The sequence below is a fragment of the Callospermophilus lateralis genome, chromosome 15, assembly GCF_048772815.1.
Source record: "Callospermophilus lateralis isolate mCalLat2 chromosome 15, mCalLat2.hap1, whole genome shotgun sequence".
NCBI lineage: Eukaryota > Metazoa > Chordata > Mammalia > Rodentia > Sciuridae > Callospermophilus > Callospermophilus lateralis.
This window is the reverse complement of record NC_135319.1, coordinates 80,641,481-80,653,267: the sequence shown is the minus strand read 5'-3', so window position 1 is coordinate 80,653,267 and position 11,787 is coordinate 80,641,481. Positions and strand designations below refer to the sequence as shown.

General features: G+C 46.4%; 1 protein-coding gene across 2 annotated transcripts in view; it reads left to right on the top strand.

Annotated features, from left to right (window-relative positions):
- Positions 1–5,274: 5,274 nt before the first annotated feature.
- The window catches only part of Gfra1 (GDNF family receptor alpha 1), a 188,688-nt gene continuing 182,175 nt past the window's right edge, over positions 5,275–11,787 (top strand). For both annotated transcript variants that reach the window (XM_076834590.1, XM_076834591.1), the window contains exons 1-3: positions 5,275–5,426; positions 6,273–6,566; positions 7,803–7,886. In XM_076834590.1, the coding sequence (XP_076690705.1) occupies positions 5,387–5,426; positions 6,273–6,566; positions 7,803–7,886 (418 nt within the window). In that variant the 5' untranslated portion in view covers positions 5,275–5,386. The remainder of the gene's footprint in view (positions 5,427–6,272; positions 6,567–7,802; positions 7,887–11,787) is intronic.

Genomic DNA, 11,787 nt, shown 5'->3' with positions numbered 1-11,787 from the left:
GCCTTTGAAGATGAAGGCTCCAGGGTGGTTGTAATCTGGCCGTTCTCCCAGAGAGAGGCACATTTCTAGATGATTAGAGAACTTCAGGTGGGAACGTTACTCTGCTTCTGGCTTTATGCCTTAAAATATGACCTAAGGCAAGCTATCATTTCCCAGAAATGAAATATGTCATATGTTACTATTAAAGTGAACCAGAAAAAGAGCATTCTATTACAATAATGGGTTTTGTTTTTTTTTTAAATTTAAATGTCAAATCCCCAAAGGAATAATACATATTTGATACTATTATTGGAACAGAAATACCAGTAATTGTATGAGGTACTTATATTTAGTATTGCTCATAGAGTAAAGGTATTTCATGCAAATCGTCAGTAAAATTATGGTGTGGTGTCAGAAAATGAAGAGCAGCATCACTCATTATTTGTGCAATCAAAATATGCATTTATTGGGGGTTACCATTTGTCAGTTATCAGTGTAAAAGCTGGGAATGCAAAGAAAATGACTAGAATATCTCCTTACCTTCAAGGAGCTCATATTCCAATTGAGGAGAAGGGGTAGAGCAACTATCTATAAAGCAGTGTCACAACAGACTTGATAGAGATTTCAGTGGGGCCATGGACCATGCTATAGAGAACTGTTAGTTCTGAGGGAAGGAAGGGGTCTTGCCATCCTTACTGGCTTATTCAGCTGAACTGAATGTGAAAACATCAGGATGAAGTACATATTATGCAGATGGAACCGAATGGACAAAAGCATAGCAGCAAAAACTAAATAAATGCATAGCATACCTGGGGACTGGTGAATGGATTTGTGTAGAGGTAAGTCTGTCAAACTGTCTGATGTCAAATGTTGCACACTGATGGACTAGTTTGAGTTAAAGATTCCTGATGAATTTGGAGAGTCTAATTTTACAAAATGAATGTATTTTACATAGCATTCTATAAGGCCAAAGCAATGAAAGTAAAAGACAAAATGTCTCTTGGAATAAAACTGTCATTCTTAACATGACTCATCTGTTAACTTATGAAGAAACACATCAAGAAATACAAGAAGATTGCTCACTTCATGTGCTTATGGGTGGATTGAAACTAATTTGTAGCATTAAAACCAATTTTCTGCTGAGAAAACACATCACAAAGGACTGCACGAACCTTTAAAATTATTAATATTTGATATTTTGATGTCACCTTTCATCCTGAGATCAGTCCTGTACACATGAGAATAGATAAGCTCCAAGGAAACATGCACAGTATTAATCTAATATATCACAATGTTTTTTTTTTTTTATATTCCAAGGCCTTCATGGCTGTGTTTCTCCCACCCTTAAAAGTTGGTGAATATAGTTATAATGTAGTGATTCTTTAATTAGCGCCTACTACAAGAGGTCTTAGGCTAGAGTGGAGGACACTTCTCTCCATTCATAACTCTCCTGGGAGATGAGCTTTTGATGTTGACATATCCATTTCTCTAATTCTTGGCTTTTTTGGCCTACTGATTTCATTCTGAGCAGAGAACATACCAGGCATGGGCTGTGTCTTTTTTGACTTCCCCAAGAGAGTAACAAAGCATCCTCATCATTATCAACATCACCATCATTATCCTCATAACTCTTCCTACTGCTGCTACTTATAAAGCACTCTATGCTGGCACTAATCCATCCTAAGAATTTAATGTATACACCATATTAAGTATTTTCACACCAACATTGGAGGCCAGTGCTGTCCACTAGAACTTTATGTGATGATGGAAAAATTCTATATCTGTGCGGTCCAACATGATTGCATGTGGCTATTGATTACTGCTACTGAGGAACTACAATTCTCTTTCATTTAATTTTAATTGTTTCATTGAAATAGCCACATGGCTATTGGACAACATAGTTATAGTGGCTGGTGGTTTTATTATTATTAGTTTTAAAACAAAGTTCTGTTTTCAGCACCAGTAAGAACTTACTGAGGACAGTGTAAGAAAATGGATCTAAAATAGTCTTGAAGCTATAAATATTTTGAAAGAGTTCCCCTATTCTACATTTGGAGAACTTTCAGTTCACCCTTCTACCCTTAAAAATTTTGATTTAAAAGATTCTGTAAAATACATAGGGTAACATGGACCTTTTTTTTTTTCTAAACAAAGAACACAAATAATGTGGATGATGTTTTAAATGAAACCTCATTGTCATTCAACCATCCAAGCAATGATAAGCAGTCTATCTAGGAAAAACTGGAATTCCAATTACTGATTTCCCAAAGGAAAACATTCATTTTCTACTTATAAAATGGAACAATGAAAGAGGGTTTTATGTTTGGGGTGTCTTTGGAGAAACAAGAGTCTTCAGATAAACTCTTTAATTTCTTTTCAGTCTTCTTTTCACTAAAAACACCTCCCCAGAATTTTTCTGGTATGTGTGTGAATATATGACAATAAAATTCTTTTAGTTAAAGAGACTGATTGGAAGACTTAATTACATTTTCAGTTCGTCTACCCTGTAACTTACTACCGTTAGGGAAAGAGAACTTAAGTAGCCCTTGGTTTGGACCATCTGTCCTGAAAATGTGACATATGTTTGCTTTGTTTACTCAACAACCAAGTGTAAACTGATACACTGAACTAGAAATCTGCATATGCTGTAACTGTGCATGTGTGTGTTGAGGGAGGGGCCCTTCATGAGCGCATCAGTCTCTTCAAACCTCTCCTGAGGAACACGTGCGCAGCAGAAGAGGATCACGGATTGGTGGGATGTCCCCGGGGTCTGAGGCGCACACTGAGGCTCAGACACTCTAGGGCGACTCTGAACAATGCGCAGCACGCGCGAGCAGCCACCGCAGCTGAAGGGCGCGCCTAGCTGATGTGTAGTCGAATGGAGAGCTACCCACTCCTCCTCCTTTTCTCCCCGCCCTTACACCATGGCCTCAAACTTCAACTGAAGACCGTGCCCTTTTCAATTAACCCTCCTGGATCAAAACGAGCATTTATTTTCTGTGCTCCGCAGCGACCCATTGTCTGGTGTGATAGGTTTACAGATTTGACAGCTGGGCTCACACAGACTTGATTCAAAATCTGTTTCCCTGAGAGATGAACTTGTACATCAGCAAAGATATCGAATACAAACCCTGAGCGGCCAGACGGCCACCCACCACAGGGAGCTATTTCTCAGAGCAGATCTCTAGACCCAGTGCACTGGGCGCCCCCGGCGTGCTGGAAAGAGAGCTTGTGTGTCCAACAGCAGTAGGGGGTTCAGCAGCATGCCTGGGAAAGCTGGGGTGAAGGACTGTGTATATATGTTCGGCTTTTTTTTTTTTTTTTTTTTAAATTTACTCTTGAAACAGCCAAGATGGAGGTCACCTTATAAATTTCCCAAAGCCGGGTCTGACCAAGCTTAAACGCTTAAATGGGTTTGGGGCTCTGCTTTTGTCTCCAAGCTTTGGAGGAGAGAGGTAGCTACTGTTTGTACATATGTGAATGTGTATACCCTGGCACAACCGGTGGGTGCATCCCACGATCGCCGCTCCGGGGGCTTGGGTCGGAGTGTGGCTTTAACACGCCGAGTCTTGAGTCACAGCTGCGAGTGACGTGGGGGAAAAACTTTGTGTTCAGAAGGGTCTGGCTGCATTGCACTAAGAAAGAGCCCTTGTGCATTGTGCCCTTTTGTGTGTATGAGTGAGTGTGTGTGTGTATGGATGTGTGTGTGTGTATGAGAGACAGAGAGGAATAAGAAGAGGAGAGGGAAAGATGTGTGTATGTGAGCGTGTGTGTGTGTGTGTGTGTGTGTGTGTGTGTGTGTGTGTCTGCGCCCCCAGCCCACTGCATAGCGCTGCGTGTCCTGTGTGCGCGCGTGCGGGTCGGCCCAGGATCCAGCCGCCGGCGCGTGTGCATCTGCCGCGGTCGTGTGGGCGAATTTCTGAAGGGGCTGTGCTGTCCTGCGGGGCAGTGGGAACAAAAACAGGCCGAGGGTCCTTTGGCCAGGAGAAATCTGGCCACGCCATCCTCAGCGCTGCTTCCAATAACCACTAACATCCCTAATGGACATCCGAACCATGGGCTCTGCTCGGAAATCATCCTGGCCAATTCGGCCCGCCGAGCTCTAGAAGATTACCGCATCATTTTTTCCCAGCGTAAAGAAAGTGGGCCCGGAAAGGGAGGAGGGGGCGGGGACACTCCCCCAAAGAATAAATAAATAAACAAATAAACTGGCTCCTCGCCGCAGCTGGACGCGGTCGGTTGGGTCCAGGTTGGTGGTATTGGAGTTTTCTGGTTCTGTTTGGAAACCCATCTCTGCTCACTCCCTGTCTCGCCCCAGCCACTCCATTTCATCTAGCAGACGTCCGCCAACTTTGGGGCCCGGGGGGCGCTCGTGGCGTGGGGTTGCACCTGCCGGTGCTCGCGGGTGCTGCGGACCCGCACGCTCTCCTAGGGCGGTGGTGTGGATACTCGCCACTGGGTGAGTGGGTAAAAGGCGCTGACGCTGGGGAGGGCGTGGAGACGCACCGCTGGTAGGGGCGCTAGAACGGGGTTTCGGCCCTAGCCCGGACGTCGGTTGTTTCTCGCCCTCCAGCCTCGGAAAGGAGGCGAGCCCGGGGGGTGGGGTGGGGTGGGGGAGTTCGGCGACGAGGGGTAGCGATTGGTGGTTTGCATGCGGAGGGCTGGCGGCAGAGCAAGCTAGCTAGCAGGCGGGCGGGCAAGAGGAGGGGGCGGCTAACTTCCCGGGAGAAGGGGCTCTTTCGGCGCCCGGACTGGATAGGGAGCTACTGCTGCTGCTGCCGCCGCTGCCTCCGCTGCCGCCGCCGAGGGCTCCGACTCCGGGAAGCTGCAGGCTCCGCTCGCAGCGCTCGGAAAGTAACGTTTATTTGTTTGCTTGCGTGCAGCCTCTTGGGTTGTGCGGGATAGTCATCCCCTTGGACTTTGGGAGCCAGTGTCCGACCTCTCCAACCCCCAATCTCCCATTCCGGCGCCTTCCCCACCCTCCCGGAATACACGCACATGCTTCCCCCCCGCGACCAGACCAGCGCTTGTGTGTGTGTGGGGGGTCCTTACCGTGGCGTTGGAAAGTCCCCCACGGCGGGAGGGGGGAGGGGAGAGGGGCGGTAGTGAGAGGCTTCAGCTCTCTGGGCTCTCATTTCAAAGCGCTCTCTCCCTTCCAGGTTGGGTCGGACCTGAACCCCTAACAGCGGAACCGCCATCCGCCCTTGCGACCGCTGGAGCTGACGAGTCGGCGGCGGTGGCGGCGGCAGACGGACCCGGAGTTTCTTCTCCCACTGGATGGAGCTGAACTTTGGGCGGCCAGAAGAGCGCGGTCGTCCGAGGATCGCTGCATGCTGAGCTCCCTCGGCGAGACCCAGCGGCGGCTCGGGATTTTTGGGGGGGCGGGGACCAGCTTCGAGCCGGCACAATGTTCCTGGCGACCCTCTACTTCGCGCTGCCGCTTCTGGGTAAGTCGAGGCCGTCGCCGGCTTGTTTTTCTTTTTAACCCACGAAGTCTTTCTGTGGGTCACTCGAGGCAGTTACCCCAAATTGCAGCGCAGGTACAGTGGATGAGGGAGGAAGAAGTTTCGTTTTGGAAAGGGGTCCACGAAGCTCTGGGCTTGGGGATCGGTGGCGACGCATCACTGCCTGCAGGGTTTCATGCCTTTTTTTTTTTTTTTTTTTCTTCCCTGTGTTTTTTAAGCATCCAGCCTGGAGGGGAGCTAATAAGGGGTCCGAGCCCTTCAGCTCGGGCCTAACGCCCCTTCCAGCCCCAAGGAATTCGCGGAAGCGCGGCGGGCAAGTGGAGTGGGGGAACATTGGGCAGGGAAAGCAAACTTCGAAGGGAAAACTTTTCTCCGAATAACGTTTCAGTGCTCACCGCCAGGCAAGCAGCAGAACGCGGCGCGCCCGCCTCTCGCCCAGAGCGCGCCGGGTCCCCGAGCGCCACCAAGCTCCTCCACCCAGAGCCCTCGGGCTAGGGCCGAGCTAGCTGAGCGGGGGAAGGCGGGGCAGCCACTCGCCCAGGTCTCTGCCGGGCGGTGGGGCGGCGGGCGCGCTAGGCAGCTCAGGCTCCAGTCCCACCGAGTACAACCTACGGGCTGAGCCTGAGCCACCTTCGCCCGTGAGTCTGGCGGCAGGAGTTAGAGGGCCCAGAAAATAGACCCCCTGGGACGAGGGGGTTAACCCGTACCCCGCTCAGGGAGCCTCTGTAGGCTGGTCGAACGTCCTCGATCCAGAGCTAGTCCTTCTCCGGGCCGAGACATGGGGTCTCCGCCCCGCGGCATTCAGGCTTCTTCCCTTTCACCCTGCAGATTTGCTTCTGTCAGCGGAGGTGAGCGGCGTGGACCGCCTGGACTGCGTGAAAGCCAGCGATCAGTGCCTGAAAGAACAGAGTTGCAGCACTAAATACCGCACGCTGAGGCAGTGCGTGGCGGGCAAGGAGACTAACTTCAGTCTGGCATCCGGCCTGGAGGCAAAGGATGAGTGCCGCAGCGCCATGGAGGCCCTGAAGCAGAAGTCACTCTACAACTGCCGCTGCAAGAGGGGCATGAAGAAGGAGAAGAACTGCCTGCGCATCTACTGGAGCATGTACCAGAGCCTGCAGGGTATGCGCTGACGGCCCTCACCCCCTGCCCCCCATCCCTCTCCGAAGGCAGGCCGGCCCCTCGGTCCCAGAGCCGGCTGATCTCATCCTTCGCTCACTTCTCCCCAGCTGCGGAATGAGGACCTTTCATTGGCCCCTAGGGACCGCAGCAGCTGGTGTTTGCTGCGGCTGGGCTGAGCAGCATTGTTGGGGCTGATTGTTGGAAAACCCATTGAGGACATGGGGGCTATCCCCAAGACCCCGCTGACCCATCTGAAACTTGCTCAGAGCATCAGAGTTGGAACCAATTAAAGGTCACCCAAGGAACCCATAGCTCCACTCCAAGGAGAGCAGGCCCTAGGCTTTAGCTGGTTTCACAGAATACTAACACCAAGGCTTGTCCTGTATCATGCCTGTGGTTTCCCCTCTTCTTCCCTTCCACCTATTCTGACATAAGATAAAGGAGTATAAAGGAGGGTCCAGTGGAATCCATTCCATCTTTACCCCTCTCAAAACGGATCAAAGGCAGATGTGTGAAAAACATTTGTCATCTTAGATTAGCTGAGTCTTGAAGCAGCTGCTGCAATTCAACCTTGGTTAAAACAGAAGTAGCTCAGGGAGGGGGAAGATCACTTGCCACATCCATCCATGCCAGTGGGAAGGTTTTGGTCTTACATGTGAATCAGAGGTGGCTAGAGTTTGAGTTTGTAAATCTAACACAAACATCCTGTGCATTCATTCTCCTGAGACTCACACTCATGGATTAGTAATACCCCCAATTTGATCTATCAGCTGCTACTTCTTCCCAAATCTATGAATAAAACCTGTTTCAGAGATGGACTTTTTAATAGACAGGGCACCTGCCTTCTGACCACATGCCATGTTTTGGGCAAACAGAAATGGGGGGTCTCTTCTGGGTTACTTTTCTTCCATTGGCTCCTAGAGGCAAGCAAAGCTTGTGACGTCACAGGCTCTTTCTGATTTTGTTCCTTTGCAAAGAGTGGGAGAGTTTTCTGGCAAGATCAGACTGAGTTGCTCTCCAATGTTTTCATGGCACTCTGGGGAGAACAAGGACAACAAAGGCAGAGGAATGAAAAGAAATAACCATAGCCAAATACATGCATTTGAAATCTTGGAAAGTTTTAGTATCATTTTGTTACACAATCATAACATAATTAGAATTTAGATTCAGCAGTGAAACAGTGCTTGAAATATATCTGTTTTTCAGATCTGAGCCCAGTCTTTCTGTTGTTTTTAGGAAATGACCTGCTTGAAGATTCCCCGTATGAACCAGTTAACAGCAGATTGTCAGATATATTCCGGGTGGTCCCATTCATATCAGGTAAGCAGATTTATCCTTCCACTTTTGGGACTTTGCCTGTTTGAAATCCCTTGGTTTGCGTTCTCTTTGGCTCTCAAACAGTGTAGATAGTTGAATGGCACAGTGATTCTGGGAAATTAGAAATAGGATGATGATGATAATGAAGAGGCAGCATGCTTATTGATGATTGCATGACTTAGAAGTAATTCTAAATGAAGCAATGTGGTGTGGTGGTTTGGAAGTAGGTGGGGGGAGGTGACTTGGTTGAATTTTTTTCACATCAAAAATATGATTGGCCAGCTCTTGGCAAAGGGAATGCCACTTCTGTCTGTAGGTGGCAATCATATTCTCTTGTTGCTGCATACCTTGTACAATGCCTCCCCGGAATGTGATCTATTCTAATGATGCCACTTTCTGTAGGAGATGCTGAAAATAATTTTAGAGTGTTGAAGAGTTTTGGGTGGACACATTTGCCTGCCTTTGATTTAAAAGACTAAGCTCTCCCATTTGTCAACACTTCTGTTTCTAATTTTTCCTGAGCAAGTGTGTACATTTCTAAGGGATTGTGCTCCTGCCCCAGTGGCCCTTTAAAATGTAATGTTACTTCCCATGTTTTGTTTTGTCTCTTTGTAGTTATCCCTTTGCTTTGGGATTGAATTTAGTTTTAGAATTAAGTTTTTTTTTAACAACATCTGCATACAGATAACTCATAAATATTAGACAAATCAGTGATTTCTCTAAATGACATACAGATTCCAGACTGATGTTGTCTTTATTCATTTACAGTTAAGACATTTCATCCACTATATATAGTCACCACAAATTATGTATTTCTTGGTAGTTAAACATAGTGGTTAATGTTGAATTTGATCTTATGAGATGATGATGGTTGGTTATGGAGGGAGTATTCTCGTATTTTAAAATGCTTTATTTTTCCTGCAGAAAAGCCACACAATCCAGGGAGTATGTAAATACTGATACTATGTGTGAGCGTATTCTATATTCATCCACTAAACCTTCGTGGAGTACCTCCCATGTTTTACCTATTGTGGTTTTGGCAGTTATAATTCCTGCACTGGTAAATTTTAGAGGCAGCCAACAACTGACATTTCTCAAGCCCTTATTATATGCCAGATATTGTGTGGTAACCTCCAGTCATTAACTTTTTTAAGCATCATCCACTGCTTCTCAGGTGTTTTCTCTTCCATTTTAGAGATGAAGAGATTGAGGCATAGTGAAGTTAGGTTATCAGCCTAGAATCACAAAGCTCCTGAATGGAAGAACCAGAATTCAAACCCAAATTTTGCTTGATTGCAAGCATTTTTAACACTTACCCCTTGCTATTGGAGTGTAGTCCTGGGCTCGGCAGCATTGATATCGCTTGGGTATTCATTGTTAGTACAGAATCTCAGGCTCCATCCCAGAGCCATGAAACCAGAATCTGTATCTTAATGAGATCCCTGTCCTGGGTCCTTCATAGTACATGAAGTTTGAGAATAATTTCTGCTGCATGTCCTTACTAATGTTCTCTGTCCTATTGGTCCAGATGGGACAGTGACTCAAGTGGAGGAGAAATGCACAGATAGGTGTATGTGACCATCTGGGCCATCATCTGTAGAAACTAGATGGATATGGCTGCTGGACTACCAGACCTTCTTCATGCTACTGCCTGTGCCATAGAGTGTGACTTTCCTGTCTTTGTACTGTTGCCTGGAAGGATATGGACCTTCCCATGCACAGTGAGAAGTAAGAAAGTGGACAAGGAAGAAAGCCCATTTGGCCTTCATTTCAAAATTGCTCTGAACTATGGGGTCTGTCACTCATTTCTGTGTCACTCATTTCTCATTGATATAATGGAATAAATAATCTCTGGTTCTAACAGTCAGTGATTCTCAAGGAGGATGGAGGTCACTTCCAGAATCCCTCCCCTGTGCTCTGAAATGGCCTTTCCAATCCTTGTATTCATTTGTACACTTGAAGTGGCATGGTCATTCTCAGGTACCATAGATTGAATTTTTTTTTTAAATGAATACTGGAAATTCTTCTGCATGGACTGTTTTTCATTCATTTGTTTATTTGATCCTTTTCTCAGCCAGGGACTCTTTTCACAGTAAATATCCTGAGTTTGTGAGACCTGTCCTGCCAAGAATGTGGAAGTCGAATAATGAATTCAGCAGGGCCCGGAAGGCCCTATCTAGAGCTTCATTCTGTGTCTCAAGAGCATTGAATTTAGGTTCTGGCACTTATGAGCTTTGACCTCTTACAGTGACTGTTTTTCGTAAGTCGGTGTAGTAAAGCCAAATGGAATCTTGAGAGATTTTAAGTCATTGAAGAATACATCGTGTCCAGTTTGATCTTTTAGGATGGGGAAGAATGGAGAAGCTAGATGATAAATATTGCTTTTCAGGTTTAATTTGAGTTTCTAGAATATCTATTCCAAAAATCTCTCTGAGGAAACCAGGACAACAGGGTCTTTACTTTTATGGATGTGGTGGCCATCAGTTTCCATATTTGGATTTCTCTGTACAATGTGAAGAGTATGTTCACTCACATGTGGAAGTGTGGGATGGGTCCTCCCATGCATAAGGCATACTTGACATGTTCTTTGGATTTCTCAAACCCATAACCATCCTTGCCATTTTTTTTTTTTTTTTTTTTTTGCTAATCAGGTAGAAGGCCATATTGGGATATGGTCAGTGGGAATAAGGAAGGGAACAAAAAGAAGGTAGTCTAAAAACTTTTCTCTGAAATGTGATCTGTAGGGAAAAGAGCAGTTTAATCAGGTGAGAATTTTGGTAGGAGGTTGGCTATCTCTTTTGGAAATTCCATAGCTGGAGTGTTTCACTACAGGACGGAGGAAGTGTGCTTACCGCAGGTTGCGTGTGATTTTGAGGGATCTGGAAGATGAAGTGCACAAAGGAAAAAGTGACCCAGTGCAAGAGGATGTTGGAGTAGAGGAAGGAATGCTGGAAAGTCTCCCTGGAGCCAAGAGGGCAGAACTGTGTGGGCGCTTGGAGGCTCAGGGGCTGGAAGCCTCAGTGTTGTGCTAAACATCTGCCTTTCTCAGCTACAGCTCTCTGCGCCTTAACCTCTGATCTGCTTCGCCTTTTCTTCTTACAAAAGTTCAAGCAACAGCAAGAAGTAAATAGTGATTTGAAAGCATGATGAACCCGTTGGAATTGTATTTTTTTGAAGGGAAGAACAAAGCAGCAAGACAGTTTGAAAGTACAGTGGGCACCAAGAAAAGTCGAAGGGTGGAGGACCTGAGGGAGGATGTACGCCCCTCCTTGGCAGCAAGAGAAAAGGAAGGCTCGAGGTTTTAAAGTATTGATTGGGAGATTGGGTTTTGTAGAAAAATGTTAAGAGATGCCAGAACTTCTGTGCATAAAATTAAAATCGGAGGTGTTGCATATAGGAGTCACGTGGAGAGGTCATAGGGGGAAAAGCAGTGTTGGGATCAGGCATCCTATGTCTGATTTGGTGAAACACCAAGTCACAGTCTTCTGACTCTGTCTTTACTTCCTTAGCAAGTCCTAGGAGTGGCTTAAATCTCAGAAGCACGAGGATCTTGAGATTGGTGACTGAGTTTTTGGAAATGGTTTGCTCCGGCTTAGATATGCCTGAGCTCTCTTGAGTCTTGCCCCTTTTACTGAATGGTATTATGAATAGCTAGCCATGTTGAGCATTTCTGATTTAATGTATGCTACTATTAAAAAACAGTTAAAAATTTTGCCTGTACCATAAGAGCCTATGATGTCATCTTGCTGTTGAGACAGCAAGGCTTGAATTTAGCACGTATTGAGAGTGTGAGGGTCCTTCTCTTACCACACAGTCCTCTAAAACAGCTCTCTAATTGTGTTGCTCCTGTATTTGAGAACCCCATTTATTCTCTGTTCTCACTCTGGCCTGTGGCACACTCCTT